Source organism: Salvelinus alpinus, chromosome 30, assembly GCF_045679555.1.
Source record: "Salvelinus alpinus chromosome 30, SLU_Salpinus.1, whole genome shotgun sequence".
NCBI classification, from domain to species: Eukaryota; Metazoa; Chordata; class Actinopteri; order Salmoniformes; family Salmonidae; genus Salvelinus; species Salvelinus alpinus.
This window is the reverse complement of record NC_092115.1, coordinates 5,991,720-6,013,237: the sequence shown is the minus strand read 5'-3', so window position 1 is coordinate 6,013,237 and position 21,518 is coordinate 5,991,720. Positions and strand designations below refer to the sequence as shown.

At 41.7% G+C, this 21,518-nt stretch overlaps 1 protein-coding gene across 1 annotated transcript in view; it reads left to right on the top strand.

Annotated features, from left to right (window-relative positions):
• The window catches only part of LOC139560627 (receptor-type tyrosine-protein phosphatase mu-like), a 774,972-nt gene that overhangs the window by 280,062 nt on the left and 473,392 nt on the right, over positions 1-21,518 (top strand). Inside the window, exons 4-6 of the mRNA XM_071377563.1 lie at positions 4,132-4,210; positions 13,035-13,150; positions 16,346-16,520. Coding sequence (XP_071233664.1) covers positions 4,132-4,210; positions 13,035-13,150; positions 16,346-16,520 — 370 coding nt within the window. The remainder of the gene's footprint in view (positions 1-4,131; positions 4,211-13,034; positions 13,151-16,345; positions 16,521-21,518) is intronic.

The following is a 21,518-nucleotide window of genomic DNA, read 5'->3' as shown; positions in this document are numbered from 1 at the left end:
TACGGGGAGAGAGAGGAGAGAGAGAAATACAGGGAGAGATAGGAGAGAGAGAGAGATATACAGGGAGAGAGAGAGATACAGGGGAGAGAGAGGAGAGAGAGATATACGGGGAGAGAGAGGAGAGAGAGATTTAGAGCTTTCGGAAAGTATTCAGAAACCTCAACATGTTCCACAGGTTGTTAGGTTATAGCCTAATTCTAAAATGGATTAAATGTTTATTTCCCCTCATTAATCTACACACAATACCCCATAATGATAAAGCAAAAACAGGTTTTTAAACATTTTTGCAAGTGTATTACAAATTTAAAACTGAAATATCACATTTACGTAAATATTCAGACCCTTTACTCAGTACTTTGTTGAAGCACCTTTGGCAGCGATTACAGCCGTGAGTCTTCTTGGGTATGACACTACAAGCTTGGCAGACCTGTATTTGTGGAGTTTCTCCCATTCTTCTCTGCAGATCCTCTCAAGCTCTGTCAGGTTGGATGGGGAGCACAGCTGTTTTCAGGTCTCTCCAGATATGTTCGATCGGGTTCAAGTCTGGGCTCTGGCTTGGCCACTCAAGGACAGACCGACATGGAGAGACAGAAAGGGAGAAACAAAGAGAGAGGAGGGAGAGACAGAAAGGGAGAGACAAAGCGAGAGGAGGGAGAGAGAGAGAGAGACAGAAAGGGAGATACAAAGATAGAAGAGGGAGAGAGAGAGATTATTTTCTAAAGGCATTCTGTTTTCTGTCTGTCTGTCTGTCTGTCTGTCTGTCTGTCTGTCTGTCTGTCTGTCTGTCTGTCTGTCTGTCTGTCTGTCTGTCTGTCTGTCTGTCTGCCTGTCTGTCTGTCTGTCTGTCTGTCTGTCTGTCTGCCTGTCCCAGACTGTAGATTCCTGTGTGTGTACTGTAGCTAGTCTCTCTGTCAGTACTGGAAAAGGAATGATATACCCATCAGTTGGTACAGTACAGAGGATAATGTAGGATTCTAGATGGGATATATCAGTTGGTACAGTACAGAGGATAATGTAGGATTCTAGATGGGATATATCAGTTGGTACAGTACAGAGGATAATGTAGGATTCTAGAAGGGATATATCAGTTGGTACAGTACAGTGGGTAATGTAGGATTCTAGAAGGGATATATCAGTTGGTACAGTACAGTGGGTAATGTAGGATTCTAGATGGGATATATCATTTGGTACAGTACAGTGGATAATGTAGGATTCTAGAAGGGATATATCAGTTGGTACAGTACAGAGGATAATGTAGGATTCTAGAAGGGATATATCAGTTGGTACAGTACAGTGGGTAATGTAGGATTCTAGATGGGATATATCATTTGGTACAGTACAGTGGATAATGTAGGATTCTAGAAGGGATATATCAGTTGGTACAGTACAGAGGATAATGTAGGATTCTAGATGGGATATATCAGTAGGTACAGTACAGAGGATAATGTAGGATTCTAGACGGGATATATCATTTGGTACAGTACAGTGGATAATGTAGGATTCTAGAAGGGATATATCAGTTGGTACAGTACAGAGGATAATGTAGGATTCTAGATGTGATATATCAGTTGGTACAGTACAGAGGATAATGTAGGATTCTAGATGGGATATATCAGTTGGTACAGTACAGAGGATAATGTAGGATTCTAGACGGGATATATCAGTTGGTACAGTACAGAGGATAATGTAGGATTCTAGATGTGATATATCAGTTGGTACAGTACAGAGGATAATGTAGGATTCTAGATGGGATATATCAGTTGGTACAGTACAGAGGATAATGTAGGATTCTAGACGGGATATATCAGTTGGTACAGTACAGAGGATAATGTAGGATTCTAGATGGGATATATCAGTTGGTACAGCACAGAGGATAATGTAGGATTCTAGATGGAATATATCAGTTGGTACAGTACAGTGGATAATGTAGGATTCTAGAAGGGATATATCAGTTGGTACAGTACAGTGGATAATGTAGGATTCTAGATGGGATATATCAGTTGGTACAGTACAGTGGATAATGTAGGATTCTAGATGGAATATATCAGTTGGTACAGTACAGAGGATAATGTAGGATTCTAGATGGGATATATCAGTTGGTACAGTACAGTGGATAATGTAGGATTCTAGACGGGATATATCAGTTGGTACAGTACAGTGGATAATGTAGGATTCTAGATGGAATATATCAGTTGGTACAGTACAGAGGATAATGTAGGATTCTAGATGGGATATATCAGTTGGTACAGTACAGTGGATAATGTAGGATTCTAGATGGGATATATCAGTTGGTACAGTACAGAGGATAATGTAGGATTCTAGATGGAATATATCAGTTGGTACAGTACAGAGGATAATGTAGGATTCTAGACGGGGTATATCAGTTGGTACAGTACAGAGGATGTTCAGTATAGTTAGTGTATGATGACATGTTAAACATGTGAAGGCTGGCCAAGCCTCTATGTGAGGATATCTGCTAGTTACAGCTCTCTCCACCACTCCCTAGTTTTGGGGTTGGACTGGCATTCCGTTTCCCTTTTTACCCACAATGCCGACTGCTCACCATAGCTATGAAATTCTCTACTATAAACCACAGGACATTACTCTAACATTCTGTATGGACCTGCCCTAGTCTGTCATCCGCTTATAGTCTGGTCTCATCCCAGCTAACATTCTGTAGGGACCTGCCCTAGTCTGTCATCCGCTTATAGTCTGGTCTCATCCCAGCTAACATTCTGTAGGGACCTGCCCTAGTCTGTCATCCGCTTATAGTCTGGTCTCATCCCAGCTAACATTCTGTAGGGACCTGCCCTAGTCTGTCATCCGCTTATAGTCTGGTCTCATCCCAGCTAACATTCTGTATGGACCTGCCCTAGTCTGTCATCCACTTATAGTCTGGTCTCATCCCAGCTAACATTCTGTATGGACCTGCCCTAGTCTGTCATCCACTTATAGTCTGGGTCTCATCCCAGCTAACATTCTGTAGGGACCTGCCCTAGTCTGTCATCCGCTTATAGTCTGGTCTCATCCCAGCTAACATTCTGTATGGACCTGCCCTAGTCTGTCATCCACTTATAGTCTGGGTCTCATCCCAGCTAACATTCTGTAGGGACCTGCCCTAGTCTGTCATCCGCTTATAGTCTGGTCTCATCCCAGCTAACATTCTGTATGGACCTGCCCTAGTCTGTCATCCGCTTATAGTCTGGGTCTCATCCCAGCTAACATTCTGTAGGGACCTGCCCTAGTCTGTCATCCACTTATAGTCTGGGTCTCATCCCAGCTAACATTCTGTATGGACCTGCCCTAGTCTGTCATCCACTTATAGTCTGGGTCTCATCCCAGCTAACATTCTGTAGGGAGGGAGAGGGGAGGGGAGGGGAGAGGAGAGGGGAGAGGAGGTTGAGGGGAGGGGAGGGAGAGAGGAGGGGAGGGATGGAGGGAGAGTGGAGGAGAGGGGAGGGGAGAGGAGGTTGAGGGGAGGGAGGGAGGGAGGGAGGGAGGGAGGGAGGGAGGGAGGGAGGGAGGGAGGGAGGGAGGAGGTTGAGGGGAGGGGAGTCTAGGTGGGGAGGGAGGGGAGGGGAGGGATGGAGGTTGAGGGGAGGCGAGTCTAGGTGGGGAGGGAGAGGGGAGGGGAGGGGAGGGGAGAGGAGAGGGGAGAGGAGGTTGAGGGGAGGGGAGGGGAGGGGAGAGGAGGTTGATGGGAGGGGAGTCTAGGTGGGGAGGGAGGGAGGGAGGAAGGGGAGAGGAGGTTGAGAGGAGTCTAAGTGGGCAGGGAGGGAGAGGAGAGGAGGTTGAGGGGAGTCTAGGTGGGGAGGAGAGGGAGGTAGAGGAGAGGAGGTTGAGAGGAGTCTAGGTGGGGAGGAGAGGGAGGTAGAGGAGAGGAGGTTGAGAGGAGTCTAGGTGGGGAGGAGAGGGAGGTAGAGGAGAGGAGGTTGAGAGGAGTCTAGGTGGGGAGGAGAGGGAGGTAGAGGAGAGGAGGTTGAGAGGAGTCTAGGTGGGGAGGAGAGGGAGGTAGAGGAGAGGAGGTTGAGAGGAGTCTAGGTGGGGAGGAGAGGGGTGGTGGGGAGAACGAGTGACATTTGGAAGAAGTGTGAACATTTATCAGTGTTGCTGTGATGTGTCTCTCCTCAGATGGTGTTTGAGGTGGTGACCTCAGGACGTCGTGGCCTGCTGGCCATCAGAAATGTGGTGCTCCAGGGCCATCAGTGCAGTAAGTCCCACTACACACACACACACACACACACACACACACACACACACACACACACACACACACACACACACACACACCCCTCCCATCTCCGCCCGCCGACATAAAAAACATCATCAAACTATCCTCCTTGTCCTTTTCCTGACACCTCCAGATATCAATATAGTACAGAGACAGAGACACTATATCTTTCTCTAGGTGTTAGAAACACACAACAACAGGCATTTTCACAGCATCGGGCAATGGATATAACACACACACTCTCGCAAGCACACACACACACACACACACACACACACACACACACACACACACACACACACACACACACACACACACACACACACACACACACACACACACACACACACACACACACACACACACACACACACACACACACACACACGCACTAGCACTATCATGCAAGCACGCGGGCACACACACACACACACCTCCCTTTCCCTCCCTCCCTCTGTCCCTCCTGAACAATATTTATAGCTATAGTCGACACACATAAAGCCTGTTGAGAATCTACTGCTGAAGTGGCTCTGTTAAATCTGTCCTTTGAGAGAGGGAGAGAGCGAGAGAGCGAGAGTTATAGAGGGAGAGGGGTGATGGAGGGAACGGAAGAATAGAGGAGAGAGAGAGATGAAAACAAATGGCACCATATGCTGCATATAGGCTTTTTTTGTATCTTCCATTTATCCTCTCTTTCCTTAAAAGTGTTGGCCAGCCATAACCTCTGTCCTATCTATCCTCTCTTTCCTTAAAAGTGTTGGCCAGCCATAACCTCTGTCCTATCTATCCTCTCTTTCCTTAAAAGTGTTGGCCAGCCATAACCTCTGTCCTATCTATCCTCTCTTTCCTTAAAAGTGTTGGCCAGCCATAACCTCTGTCCTATCTATCCTCTCTTTCCTTAAAAGTGTTGGCCAGCCATAACCTCTGTCCTATCTATCCTCTCTTTCCTTAAAAGTGTTGGCCAGCCATAACCTCTGTCCTATCTATCCTCTCTTTCCTTAAAAGTGTTGGCCAACCATAACCTCTGTCCTATCTATCCTCTCTTTCCTTAAAAGTGTTGGCCAGCCATAACCTCTGTCCTATCTATCCTCTCTTTCCTTAAAAGTGTTGGCCAGCCATAACCTCTGTCCTATCTATCCTCTCTTTCCTTAAAAGTGTTGGCCAGCCATAACCTCTGTCCTATCTATCCTCTCTTTCCTTAAAAGTGTTGGCCAACCATAACCTCTGTCCTATCTATCCTCTCTTTCCTTAAAAGTGTTGGCCAACCATAACCTCTGTCCTATCTATCCCCACTTTCCTTAAAAGTGTTGGCCAGCCATAACCTCTGTCCTATCTATCCTCTCTTTCCTTAAAAGTGTTGGCCAGCCATAACCTCTGTCCTATCTATCCTCTCTTTCCTTAAAAGTGTTGGCCAACCATAACCTCTGTCCTATCTATCCTCTCTTTCCTAAAAAGGCTCTCTAAGGTCAGGGCGTGACACTGAGATCTACCGCTCAGATTATATATATATATATATAAGGTCAGGGTGTGACAATCTTTCCACATTTTGAAAACTCAATTGAATATAAACCCAAAAACTGCATGTTGGTTGATCAGATGTACTTGACTTGGTGGGTAGTAGGCTATAATATAGTGTTTCTACATGCTACTACTGAACATGTGTGTGTTTTCAATCATATACCTCAGGTAGTGAACATGTGTTTCGAGGTGTTGAGGGAGAGTAATGTTCTGTTTAGTACCTCATATACCACAGGTAGTGAACATGTGTTTCGAGGTGTTGAGGGAGAGTAATGTTCTGTTTAGTACCTCATATACCACAGGTAGTGAACATGTGTTTCTGGGAGAGTTACAGGTGTTGAGGGAGAGTTATGTTCTGTTTAGTACCAGCCTGGGAGTCTCATGTTCTTTAAGGCCAGCCCAGAGGTGTGCTAAGGTTAGACGCCTCATAATGGTACGGCCAGAGCAATTTACATGACATACACTTGAAGTCGGACGTTTACATACACCTTAGCCAAATACATTTAAACTCAGTGTTTCACAATTCCTGACATTTAATCCTTGTAAAAATTCCCCTGTCTTAGGTCAGTTAGGATCACCACTTTATTTTAAGAATGTGAAATGTCAGAATAATAGTAGAGAGAATTATTTATTTCAGCTTTTATTTATTTCATCACATTCCCAGTGGGTCAGAAGTTTACATACACTACATTTGTATTTGGTAGCATTGCCTTTAAATTGTTTAACTTGGGTCAAACGCTTCGGGTAGCCTTCCACAAGCTTACCACAATAAGTTGGATGAATTTTGGCCCATTCCTCCTGACAGAGCTGGTGTAACGGAGTCAGGTTTGTAGGCCTCCTTGCTCGCACATGTTTTGTCAGTTCTGCCCACAAATTATCTATAGGATTGAGGTCAGGGCTTTGTGATGGCCACTCCAATACCTTGACTCTGTTGTCCTTAAGCCATTTTGCCACAACTTTGGAAGTATGCTCGGGGTCATTGTCCATTTGGAAGACCCATTTGCAAGCATCCTTTAACTTCCTGATGTCGTAAGATGTTGATACAATATATCAGCATAATTTTCCTGCCTCATGATGCCATCTATTTTGTGAAGTGCACCAGTCCCTCCTGCAGCAAAGCACCCCCACAACATGATGCTGCCACCCCCGTGCTTCACGGTTGGGATGGTGTTCTTCGGCTTGCAAGTCTCCCCTTTTTTCCTCCAAACATAATGATGGTCATTATGGCCAAACAGTTCTATTTTTGTTTCATCAGACCAGAGGACATTTCTCCAAAAAGTATAATCTTTGTCCCCATGTGCAGATGCAAACCGTAGTCTGACTTTTTATGGCGGTTTTAGAGCAGTGGTGTAACGGTATTTGTCGTCTGAAGAAGAGGAATCATCGGACCAAAGCGCAGCATTGTAAGTGTTCAGGCTTGTTTTATTAAAACTGAACACTATAACAAAAAATAAACAAGAGAATAACTGAAACAGTCCTGTAAGGTCAAAACACTAAACAGAAATTAACTACCCACAAAAACCATGTCGGAAAACGCTACCTAAGTATGGTTCCCAATCAGAGACAACGATAGACAGCTGTCCCTGATTGAGAACCATACCCGGCCAAAACAAAGAAATACAAAACATAGAAAAAATAACATAGAATGCCCACCCAAATCACACCCTGACCAAACCAAAATAGAGACATAAAAAAGCTCTCTATGGTCAGGGCGTGACAAGTGTTTTTTTCCTTGTTGAGCGGCCTTTCAGGTTATGTCGATATCGGACTCTTTTTACTGTGGATATAGATACTTTTGTACCGGTTTCCTCCAGCATCTTCACAAGGTCCTTTGCTGTTGTTCTGGGATTGATTTGCACTTTTCGCACTAAAGTACGTTCATCTCTAGGTGACAGAACGTGTCTCCTTCCTGAGCGGTATGACAGCTGCGTGGTCCCATGGTGTTTATACTTGCGTACTAATGTTTATACAGATGAATGTGGTACCTTCAGGCATTTGGAAATTGCTCCCAAGGATGAACCAGACTTGTGGAGGTCTACAATTTTTTTTCTGAGGTCTTGGCTTATTTATTTTCATTTTCCATGATGTCAAGCAAAGAGGCACTGAGTTAGAAGGTAGGCCTTGAAATACATCCACAGGTACACCTCCATTTGTCTCAAATTATGTCAAATAGTCTATCAAAAGCTTCTAAAGCCATGACATCATTTTCTGGACTTTTCCAAGCTGTTTAAAGGCACAGTCAACTTAGTGTATGTAAACTTCTGACCCACTGAAATTGTGATACAGTGAATTATAAGTGAAATGATCTGTCTGTAAACAATTGTTGGAAAAATTACTTGCGTCATGCACAAAGTAGATGCACTAACCGACTTGCCAAAACTATAGTTTGTTAACAAAAATGTGTGGAGTGGTTAAACAACGAGTTTTAATGACTCCAACCTAAGTGTATGTAAACTTTAGACTTCAACTGTACGTAGGTTCTGCAATCTACAGCCTCATGATAAGACCTGCAATCTTCAGCCCTCATGATAAGACCTGCAATCTACAGCCTCATGATAAGACCTGCAATCTACAGCCTCATGATAAGACCTGCAATCTACAGCCTCATGATAAGACCTGCAATCTACAGCCTCATGATAAGACCTGCAATCTACAGCCTCATGATAAGACCTGCAATCTACAGCCTAATGATAAGACCTGCAATCTACAGCCTCATGATAAGACCTGCAATCTACAGCCTCATGATAAGACCTGCAATCTACAGCCTCATGATAAGACCTGCAATCTACAGCCTCATGATAAGACCTGCAATCTACAGCCTCATGATAAGACCTGCAATCTACAGCCTCATGATAAGACCTGCAATCTACAGCCTCATGATAAGACCTGCAATCTACAGCCTAATGATAAGACCTGCAATCTACAGCCTAATGATAAGACCTGCAATCTACAGCCTCATGATAAGACCTGCAATCTACAGCCTAATGATAAGACCTGCAATCTTCAGCCCTCATGATAAGACCTGCAATCTACAGCCTAATGATAAGACCTGCAATCTACAGCCTCATGATAAGACCTGCAATCTACAGCCTCATGATAAGACCTGCAATCTACAGCCTCATGATAAGACCTGCAATCTACAGCCTCATGATAAGACCTGCAATCTTCAGCCCTCATGATAAGACCTGCAATCTACAGCCTCATGATAAGACCTGCAATCTACAGCCTCATGATAAGACCTGCAATCTTCAGCCCTCATGATAAGACCTGCAATCTACAGCCTCATGATAAGACCTGCAATCTTCAGGTCAATGTGAAGGATTTCCATAGTAAAGGGACTAGTTTCTGCACCGCACACAAATGTAGCAGGAGCAGATCAATGAAAACACTTGTCACCACGGCGACGACGTGATAGATGTTTAAATGTAGAAATGTGAACGGATCAATACGCCGCTTAGGGAGTGGTGATCGGGTTTCTCTCTGAGTGATACTCATACGCTGCATCGATCGTGAGCTCCATCCCGAATGTCCACCCTATTCCCTATATAGTGGACTACCTTTTAACCAGAGCCAAAAGTAGTGCACTTATATAGGGAATAGGGTGCCGTTTGGGATGCAGTCAGGGTCTAGAGGGGTCCTAGTGGAGCAGAGGCAATTCATTTTGTGCTTAATACGACCGTGTGGAATATGGGCTAGCTCTGAGATGTGATTAGTACTGCCTGTGTGGTCCATCGCCTCCCCTTACAACGCAGCATTTAAAAAGACATTAGCAAACGATGAGAAAAATGGATTTGTCTGGTTTGGCATTTAGAGGAGGATTGACAGGTCAAAGTCATAATACTAGGTAATACTGATACTGTGTATTGTAATGTAATATATCATATAGTCATAATACTAGGTAATACTGATACTGTGTATTCTACTGTAATATATCATATAGTCATAATACTAGGTAATACTGATACTGTGTATTGTAATGTAATATATCATATAGTCATAATACTAGGTAATACTGATACTGTGTATTCTACTGTAATATATCATATAGTCATAATACTAGGTAATACTGATACTGTGTATTCTACTGTAATATATAATATAGTCATAATACTAGGTAATACTGATACTGTGTATTCTACTGTAATATATCATACAGTCATAATACTAGGTAATACTGATACTGTGTATTCTACTGTAATATATCATATAGACATAATACTAGGTAATACTGATACTGTGTATTCTACTGTAATATATCATATAGACATAATACTAGGTAATACTGATACTGTGTATTCTACTGTAATATATCATATAGTCGTAATACTGATACTGTGTATTCTACTGTAATATATCATATAGACATAATACTAGGTAATACTGATACTGTGTATTCTACTGTAATATATCATATAGACATAATACTAGGTAATACTGATACTGTGTATTCTACTGTAATATATCATATAGTCATAATACTAGGTAATACTGATACTGTGTATTCTACTGTAATATATCATATAGACATACTACTAGGTAATACTGGTACTGTGTATTATACTGTAATATATCATATAGTCATAATACTAGGTAATACTGATACTGTGTATTCTACTGTAATATATCATACAGTCATAATACTAGGTAATACTGATACTGTGTATTCTACTGTAATATATCATATAGACATAATACTAGGTAATACTGATACTGTGTATTCTACTGTAATATATCATATAGACATAATACTAGGTAATACTGATACTGTGTATTCTACTGTAATATATCATATAGTCGTAATACTGATACTGTGTATTCTACTGTAATATATCATATAGACATAATACTAGGTAATACTGATACTGTGTATTCTACTGTAATATATCATATAGACATAATACTAGGTAATACTGATACTGTGTATTCTACTGTAATATATCATATAGTCATAATACTAGGTAATACTGATACTGTGTATTCTACTGTAATATATCATATAGACATAATACTAGGTAATACTGGTACTGTATATTATACTGTAATATATCATATAGTCATAATACTAGGTAATACTGATACTGTGTATTCTACTGTAATATATCATATAGTCATAATACTAGGTAATACTGATACTGTGTATTTTACTGTAATATATCATATAGACATACTACTAGGTTATACTGATACTGTGTATTCTACTGTAATATATCATATAGACATACTACTAGGTTATACTGATACTGTGTATTCTACTGTAATATATAATATAGACATAATACTAGGTTATACTGATACTGTGTATTCTACTGGGTCTTTGTAGGGTTGCTTGTGTTTCTATCTAACTCGTCAAGGTCAGATGTTTATTTCGCCTGGTTTTCCTCCTTACAGAATGGGGGGGGGTTACAGTGAAGTACATGTTGAAATTATTCTCTGCATTTAAATGGTCTTATGATATATCCGGATTGGATCTTTAATACCTCTTATTATAACAACACATACAGTACCAGTGTTCACATAATGTAATGCTTTGTTGTCGACTCTAACCCGTGTAGTGTCCACATAATGTAATGCTTTGTTGTAGACTCTAACCCGTGTAGTGTTCACATAATGTAATGCTTTGTTGTCGACTCTAACCCGTGTAGTGTTCACATAATGTAATGCTTTGTTGTAGACTCTAACCCGTGTAGTGTCCACATAATGTAATGCTTTGTTTAAGACTCTAACCCGTGTAGTGTTCACATATTGTAATGCTTTGTTGTCGACTCTAACCCGTGTAGTGTTCACATAATGTAATGCTTTGTTGTCGACTCTAACCCGTGTAGTGTTCACATAATGTAATGCTTTGTTGTAGACTCTAACCCGTGTAGTGTTCACATAATGTAATGCTTTGTTGTAGACTCTAACCCGTGTAGTTTTCACATAATGTAATGCTTTGTTGTCGACTCTAACCCGTGTAGTGTTCACATAATGTAATGCTTTGTTGTAGACTCTAACCCGTGTAGTGTTCACATAATGTAATGCTTTGTTTAAGACTCTAACCCGTTTAGTGTTCACATAATGTAATGCTTTGTTGTAGTCTCTAACCCGTGTAGTGTCCACATAATGTAATGCTTTGTTGTAGACTCTAACCCGTGTAGTGTTCACATAATGTAATGCTTTGTTGTAGACTCTAACCCGTGTAGTGTTCACATAATGTAATGCTTTGTTGTAGACTCTAACCCGTGTAGTGTTCACATAATGTAATGCTTTGTTGTAGACTCTAACCCGTGGAGTGTTCACATAATGTAATGCTTTGTTGTCGACTCTAACCCGTGTAGTGTTCACATAATGTAATGCTTTGTTGTAGACTCTAACCCGTGTAGTGTTCACATAATGTAATGCTTTGTTGTAGACTCTAACCCGTGTAGTGTTCACATAATGTAATGCTTTGCTGTCGACTCTAACCCGTGTAGTGTTCACATAATGTAATGCTTTGTTGTAGACTCTAACCCGTGTAGTGTTCACATAATGTAATGCTTTGTTGTAGACTCTAACCCGTGTAGTGTTCACATAATGTAATGCTTTGTTGTAGACTCTAACCCGTGTAGTGTTCACATAATGTAATGCTTTGTTGTCGACTCTAACCCGTGTAGTGTTCACATAATGTAATGCTTTGTTGTAGACTCTAACCCGTGTAGTGTTCACATAATGTAATGCTTTGTTGTAGACTCTAACCCGTGTAGTGTTCACATAATGTAATGCTTTGTTGTAGACTCTAACCCGTGTAGTGTTCACATAATGTAATGCTTTGTTGTCGACTCTAACCCGTGTAGTGTTCACATAATGTAATGCTTTGTTGTCAACTCTAACCCGTGTAGTGTTCACATAATGTAATGCTTTGTTGTAGACTCTAACCCGTGTAGTGTTCACATAATGTAATGCTTTGTTGTAGACTCTAACCCGTGTAGTGTTCACATAATGTAATGCTTTGCTGTCGACTCTAACCCGTGTAGTGTTCACATAATGTAATGCTTTGTTGTAGACTCTAACCCGTGTAGTGTTCACATAATGTAATGCTTTGTTGTAGACTCTAACCCGTGTAGTGTTCACATAATGTAATGCTTTGTTGTAGACTCTAACCCGTGTAGTGTTCACATAATGTAATGCTTTGTTGTAGACTCTAACCCCATGAAGGGTATACCCTATTATAAACATATTTTCCAGACCATAAAGGGTGTAGAGGTTTAGGGTTATATATCTATTACTGTATATTAATATACATACATGTTTGTTTGTGTATTTATAGTGAACACCCCTCACTTCCTGACCATAAAGGGAGTAGAGGTGAATGCTGGACAGACGGCCGCATTCCACTGTACTGTCAATGGACGACAGAGGGACACCTTCAACCTCTGGTTACAGGTAACAACAACCCCTTATCCTGACCCCTGACCCCTGAACCTAACAATCCACTGTACTGTTAATAGATAACAGAGAGACACCTTCAACCTCTGGTTACAGGTAACAACAACACCTTATCCTGACCCCTGACCCCTATCACTGTTTACCCAACATTGTACACTTGGCTTTACTACTGGAAGTGTTTTCATTGACCTGCCTGCACACCAGGGATCTCCAACTCCACTTCCTGTTGTGCAGGCTTTGGTTCTATTCCAGCACAAAAAAAGACCCCACCTGATTCAGATAATCAACATTGTATCGGTTGAAGGTTATGACCGGTAGTTGTCATTGATGATTTGAACTAGACATTACTGCTGGGTAGGAACAAGATTTTAGTGGTAGTAGGTTTCGCTACATCAAACCCTAGCCTACACTCTTAGAAGAACGGTGCTATCTAGAACCTAAAAGGGTTCACCAACTGGAGGCCCGTGGGCCGAAAATTGATTTTATTAGGCCCTCCCCATGTTTTCAGAGTGAACCCCCCCAAGGGGTCTGAATAGTTTCCAGAGGCACTGTAGATAACATATAGTCATATATACAGTATATATATATATATAGGCTGTAACGTAAAACAAATGTGAAAAAAGTCAATATACATTGTACAGTGCCATTTACAGTGCATTCGGATAGTAATCAGCCCCCTTGACTTTTTCCACATTTTGTTATGTTACAGCCTTATTCTAAAATGAATTAAATATTTTTTCCCCTCAATCTACACACAATACCCCTTAATGACATCACAATACCCCTTAATGACATCACAATACCCCTTAATGACATCACAATACCCCTTAATGATAAAGCAAAAAAATATAAATTAATTATCACAATTACATAAGTGTTCAGATCCTTTACTCAGTACTCTGTTGAAGCACCTTTGGCAGCAATTACAGCCTTGAGTCATCTTGGATATGATGCTACAAGCTTGGCAGACCTGTATTTGGGGAGTTTCTCCCATTCTTCTCTGCAGATCCTCTCAAGCTCTGTCAGGTTGGATGGGGAGCGTCGCTGCACAGGTATTTTCAGGTCTCTCCAGAGATGTTCGATCGGGAGGTCCTGCAATGTCTTGGCTGTGTGCTTAGGGTCGTTGTCCCGTTGGAAGTTGAACCTTTTCCCCATTTTGAGGTCCTGAGCGCTCTGGAGCAGGTTTTCATCAAGGATCTCTCTGTACTTTGCTCTGTTCATCTTTCACTCGATCCTGACTAGTCTTCCAGTCCCTGCCGCTGAAAAGCATGCCCACAGCATGATGCTGCCACCACCATGCTTCACCGGAGGGATAGTGCTAGGTTTCCACCAGACGTGACGCCTTTCATCAGACCAGAGAATATTATTTCTCATGGTCTGAGAGTGTTCAGGTGCCTTTTGGAAGTGGTGTGAAGTACTTAAGTAAAAATACTTTAAAGTACTACTGTACTTTACGTTACTATTTATATTAAACTTTTACTTCACTACATTCCTAAAGAAAATGATGTACTTTTTACTCCATATATTTTCCCTGACACCCAAAAGTACAGGTTACAATTTGAATGCTTAGCAGGACAGGAACAATGTATAATTCACACACTCATCAATATAACATCCCTGGTCATCCCAACTGCCTCTGATCTAGTGGACTCACTAAACAGAGAACATCCCTGGTCATCCCTACTGCCTCTGATCTGGAGGACTCACTAAACAGAGAACATCCCTGGTCATCCCTACTGCCTCTGATCTGGAGGACTCACTAAACACAAACACTACGTTTGTAAACTATATCTGACATGCTTCCTTTGTAAATTATGTCTGAGTGTTGGAGTTACACCTGGCTCTGATAAAAAAAAGGAACTAGTGCCGTCCGGTTTACTAAATATAAGGAATTTGATGTATAGCGTTTACTTTTACTTTGTACTTTTACTCAAGTATGACAATGTAGTACTTTTTTCCATCACTTTTAGACTTTTACTCAAGTAATATTTTACTGGGTTACTTTCACTTTTACTTGAGTCATTTTCTATTAAAGTATCTTTACTTTTACTCAAGTATGATATTTGAGTACTTTTTCCACCTCTTCCTTTCGGCAAACTCCAAGCGGGCTGTCATGTGCTTTTTACTGAGGAGTGGCTTCCGTCTGGCCACTCTACCATAAAGGCCTGATTGGTGGAGTGCTGCAGAGATTGTTGTCATTCTGGAAGGTACTCCCATCTCCACAGACAAACTCTGGAGCTCTGTCCGAGTAACCATTGGGTTCTTGGTCACCTCCCTGACCAAGGCCCTTTCCCCCCGATTCCTTCGACCTCATGGCTTGGTTTTTGCTCTGACATGCACTGTCAACTGTGGGACCTTAAATAAACAGGTGTGTGCCTTTCCACATCATGTCCAATCAATTGAATTTACCACAGGAGGACTCCAATCAAGTTGTAGAAACATCTCAAGGATGATCAATGGAAACAGGATGCACCTGAGCTTAATTTCGAAGCTCATAGCAAAGGGTCTGAATTCTTATGTAAATAAGGTATTTCGTTTTTGTTATTTTATACATTTGCAAACATTTCTAAAAAACTATTTTCACTTTGTCATCATGGTGTATTTTATATGTTTATTATTTTTAAAATAAGGTTGTAACGTAACAAAATGTGGAAATAGTCGAGGGGTCTGAATACTTTCCAAATGCACTGTAGACTACTACAGTATAGATAACGTCGCTGCATGCTGGAGTCTCACAGCAGTGTAGTGTAGTGATGTGACCTTGTTCTAAATATCAGCATACAGCTTTTACACCTGGCTAATATGACCCTGTTGGCTCTGCTGCCACACACACACACACACACACACACACACACACACACACACACACACACACACACACACACACACACACACACACACACACACACACACACACACACACACACACACACACACACACACACACACACACACACACACACACACACACACACACACACACACACACTGTTGTCCCCACGCACACCGATGCAATCAAGGTCAAGCCACATTAGTAATTAAACCTGTCAATTTGCCTAAACCCTACGTTTTGAGAGCTAACCCCTGTCTGTGTACCAAACAAAGTATGAGTGGATGCTAGTTCCCTATGAAGGCTACTAAAATGACCATGTACCACTAAAACTACATCTAACCTGCTGTGTGTTTCAACAGGGCATTGGCGGACGTGAGGCCCCTATGAAGTCCACTAAGCCGTGGAATAACAGACGCTTCATTGGGACCTTCGACGTGGAGAACACCACTAAAGGAGACTCAGGACGCTACCGATGCATAGTCCACTCTGGCAAAGGAGTTGGAGTGTCCAACTATGGAGAACTCACCATAAAACGTAAGTCCTGTAGTGTCCAACTATGGAGAACTCACCATAAAACAAAAGTACTGTTGTGTCCAACTATGGAGAACTCACCATAAAACAAAAGTACTGTTGTGTCCAACTACGGAGAACTCACCATAAAACAAAAGTACTGTTGTGTCCAACTATGGAGAACTCACCATAAAACAAAAGTACTGTAGATCTCAGTCATTCTCCTCCAAACCTTTTAAATTACATTGTGATGAAATGGAACCCACGGTAGAACTGAAATATAGCCCACATCATTCCCACGACCTTCGTAGAGCAATGAGCACAAGACATATACAACCAGGAAATGGTTCAGACGTTGTCTTCCACAATATCTTTAAAGACGAAAGGAAGCCCCAACGAGGTTAAATATAAAACACAGCCAGAGAAGAGGTGAAAGGAAGCCTCAACGAGGTTAAATATAAAACACAGCCAGAGAAGAGGTGAAAGAAAGCCCCAACGAGGTTAAATATTAAACACAGCCAGAGAAGAGGTGAAAGAAAGCCCCAACGAGGTTAAATATAAAACACAGCCAGAGAAGAGGTGAAAGAAAGCCCCAACGAGGTTAAATATAAAACACAGCCAGAGAAGAGGTGAAAGAAAGCACCAACGAGGTTAAATATTAAACACAGCCAGAGAACAGGTGAAAGAAAGACCCAACGAGGTTAAACATAAAACACAGCCAGAGAAGAGGTGAAAGAAAGACCCAACGAGGTTAAACATAAAACACAGACAGAGAAGAGGTGAAAAGAAAGCACCAACGAGGATAAATATTAAACACAGCCAGAGAAGTGAAAGTTTATGTTGATGTGTTCCCTAGTGGACTGGGATGAGTGTGTTCTCTATAAAGTCCTGCCCTTGAACGAGCGGAGAGGACTGACCCATTCTAACCTAAATTATGATATAGACCCATTCCGCCCTAAAGGACAAGGCAGACCCATCTTCTGCTTCCTGCTTCTTCCTGTCTTTTCCTGCTCACCAACATCAGCCATACAACTCCAACTATTTAGGGCAAGTAGGGGGCATACCACACACACACACACACACACACGCGCACGCGCACACACACACACACACACACACACACACACACACACACACACACACACACACACACACACACACACACACACACACACACACACACACACACACACACACACACACACACACACACACACACACACACACACACACACACACACACACACCTCCTCTCCCTGCAGTTTGATATGAATTTATGGACTGAGTGTGAAACTAAATTCAGCATGGCCTCTTTCCTTCTATAGTCCTGTAATGGCCGTGTATATTTCTTCACCTCAGTCGCTGTCTATTGAATTTACTGGCCTGCCTTTTTTTTGTTGTTGTCTGGCAGCTTTGTGTTTGATTGATAGGTTTAATCCAGTATGTCTGGATGGAGGGGTGTCTATCATGTTATAACGACCCCGTCCTCAGAATACTGTTTTACACAGACATAGGAGAGAGAGAGAGAGATGGGAAGACTGAGGGTGCGTCTCAAATGACACCCTATTCCTCACGTACCCCATAGAGCTCTGGTCAAAAGTAGTGCACTACTACCCCTATGGGTCCTGGTCAAAATAAGTGTGCCACTAACCCTATAGGTCCTGGTCAAAAGTAGTGCACTACTAACCCTATAGGTCATGGTCAAATGTAGTGCACTACTACCCCTATGGACCCTGGTAAAAAGTAGTGCACTACTACCCCTATAGGCCCTGGTCAAAAGTAGTGCAGTACTAACCCTATTGGCCCTGGTCAAAAGTAGTGCACTACCCCCCCTATGGGCCCTGGTCAAAAGTAGTGCACTACTACCCCTATAGGCCCTGGTCAAAAGTAGTGCACTACCACCCTATTGGCCCTGGTCAAAAGTAGTGCACTACCACCCTATGGGCCCTGGTCAAAAGTAGTGCACTATAAAGGGAATAGGGTCCCATACAAAGTCTTTGTGGTTGACAGTGTGTTTATTTTGTTTAACCTGTATTTTAACTTGGCAAGTCAGTTAAGAACAAATTCGTATTTACAATGACGGCCTACCCCGGCCAAACCCTAACGACACCGGGCCAATTGTGCGCCGCCCTATGGGACTCCCAAACACGGCCGGTTGTGATACAGCCTGGAATCAAACCAGGTTCTGTAGTGACGCCTCTAGCACTGAGATGGAGTGCCTTAGACCGCTGCGTCACTCGGGAGACCAACATTTCAGTGGTGTGTGTCGTGGAAAATCATTTCAAATACAACGCTTATCAGAACTTGTAAATTCAAACATGCTCTTTATTACAACTGTACAGCCAACTGGCATGTCCCCGCAGAACACCCACTCAGAAGTCCAGTCCTTTATATTTATATCCACATAGTATTGTCCATCCCTTATGAAGTCATTCACCACCATCTGCTTTCAATTAGTTTATAATGGTGGCCGGACCCTCTATCCCAGTGTGTGCAATTGCCTTTAAGCGCCTCTCTGTCTGACATGTATGTTTGTAATAGAATGGTCAGACCATATGTCTAGTGTCCAATTGCCTTTAAGCGCCTCTCTGTCTGACATGTATGTTTGTAATAGAATGGTCAGACCATATGTCTAGTGTCCAATTGCCTTTAAGCGCCTCTCTGGTATGTGTGCCTCCAGTGGAATGTGCAGACCACAAGTCCAGTGTGTCCAACTGTTTCAAGTGCCCATGTGTCTGATCAGTCCGTCAGCACAATGGAGAAAACAAGAGGGCCAGAACGTCCCCTAGTATATCTCCATTACCACAGTCTCATGATCAACGTGAACATGTGGCTCGCTACTTTAATGTTCAGCTGTCTTATGTTACTACTACAATCCCCCCTCTGGGGCTATTAAGCCACATAAATGAGACAAATAAGACTTTGGGATAGTAAATGAAAAGACCTATGATAAACAAGAAAATACAAAAAATAAAAACAAAGTGAAGCATATAAACCAACTAGACCAAACATCTCCAATATTCATAAGAGTAAAAGATCCAATCAGAAACATTAAAGAAAACCTAACTAGACCAAACATTTCAACAATATCCTCCCTTGCAGACACCTACCAACCTTTGTGAAATGATTAAAGACATGGTCCATAGACACTTGTAACCGGAATACCCTCTGTTACCTAACATGTGTTTGTAAAATGAACCTAATTTTAGAAGGCAAAACTAATTGAAAGGAAAAGAAAATATATATATGTTCATCGATATATATCAAAAAATTCAAAGAAACATACAAAGAACACAAAGCATCAGGCAAAATAAAAATTCTAAAACCCCATTATCTAGGAGCACAGTCCTCATCCTTACAAATAAGACAATCTCCTCTTTAACACTTGGCACAGAAAAAAGGTTCTGGGTGATGGTTATGACCATCCTCATGAATTTTTGTACACCACTTGCAATAGTGACGCAAATGACACTTTTTGTGGACATGTATAAGTAAACATATATCTGAACTGGGTAATTGAACATATACATGGAAATCATCCTTACGAAAATCGTGACACGCATGACCAACCCCCCAATCACTTCATAGAGACAGTTAGGGTTACCAAAGGGGCAGTCAAGAGGTCCTCCAACCGCATTGCAAGGCTTTCCATACTTATTGGTATAATTGCCTGGGCTTCCCGGTACAAAATTAATCACCACAGGAGAGTCATCTCTCATTACAGACATCTGTTTAACTGTTGTCTGAACCACAATTAACTTTACCAGGGGTATAACACAACAAACTACAATACCCAGAGTCAATAACCCTCCTTCCAACACGATGGCCATCCTAGCAAACATGGCACCCCACTTTCCTAACGCTAGGACTAACCAATCCCATACAAGGGAGTCTAAACCAGTATTAGCCTTTACTTCTGCTCATAATCCTTTGAGTTTGTCCATAGCAATATTGGGAATAAAGGTGCAACAGTCATCCCCAAACATGACACAAACTCCACCCTTCTCCGCTAAGAGCCAATGGAGAGCCTGTCTATTTCGCCAAGTCATTTTACTGGTAGCCTGTACCTGTTCCCCCAACGCCGTTGGAGCCGAATCAGTATAGTTAATGAACATCTGTTGGTTATAATATATATAATTAATCCACTCTAAATTTTTATTTGGTGTTATCCACAAAAACATAGATTCAAATCCTGATTTAACTTCATCTCTTGCCTTGAACTCTCGAGGTACACCTCTAGGCTGGCCAATTGCATCAAGGTATACCTCAGGGTCTTCCTCATACTTCCTTTTAACTCTAGAATTAACATAGTCATCGTGGGGTGATTTAATAATGGTAACCTGTTGAATTGCTCTTACTAAGACACAAAGACCAATCCATTCATTAGGCAATACATTCAACAATTTGTTTTTTCCACACATCCAGAAATTATCCGCAATACCTCTGTCTTGATTCTTTAGCATAGTGAGAGACGGTGCAACCTGAGTTATGCGACCACACAACCCTTTTCTATTCATAATCAACCCTTTATCATTACTTTTACGAACTCCCACATTCTCTAACACCCAAATAGTATCACTTCTACTGTGGTGTTTCCTACATCAATTCCTTCGGTGTGGTGTCTGTAAAAACATTCATATTTTCCTTCAACCACGGTACCTCTGTCTAATTGAGGTACAGTTAATTCAGTTCTAATGTTATAGGCATCACAATCATTGTCTCCCAACATGGTCTTATTCAACATAGTTTTACCCCTAGTGCTTACCCAGAGCAATCCTATATTCTATGTCACACAAGGGAATAGAATACTTTCTATTGGTACAATGGTCATTTTTCCAACTTACACAGTTTTTAAATGATGACAGTTCAGAGACTATTAAAAGATCAGACAAATGTGATTTTCTACACAAAATACAATTGTCCATTCTGTGTTTGTTTGCCATATACTTAGCCCATTTGTACCACTCGTTCTTCACTACTTCTTCTCGTGTGCTGTCCTTGAGTGGCTCTAATATATCTAAT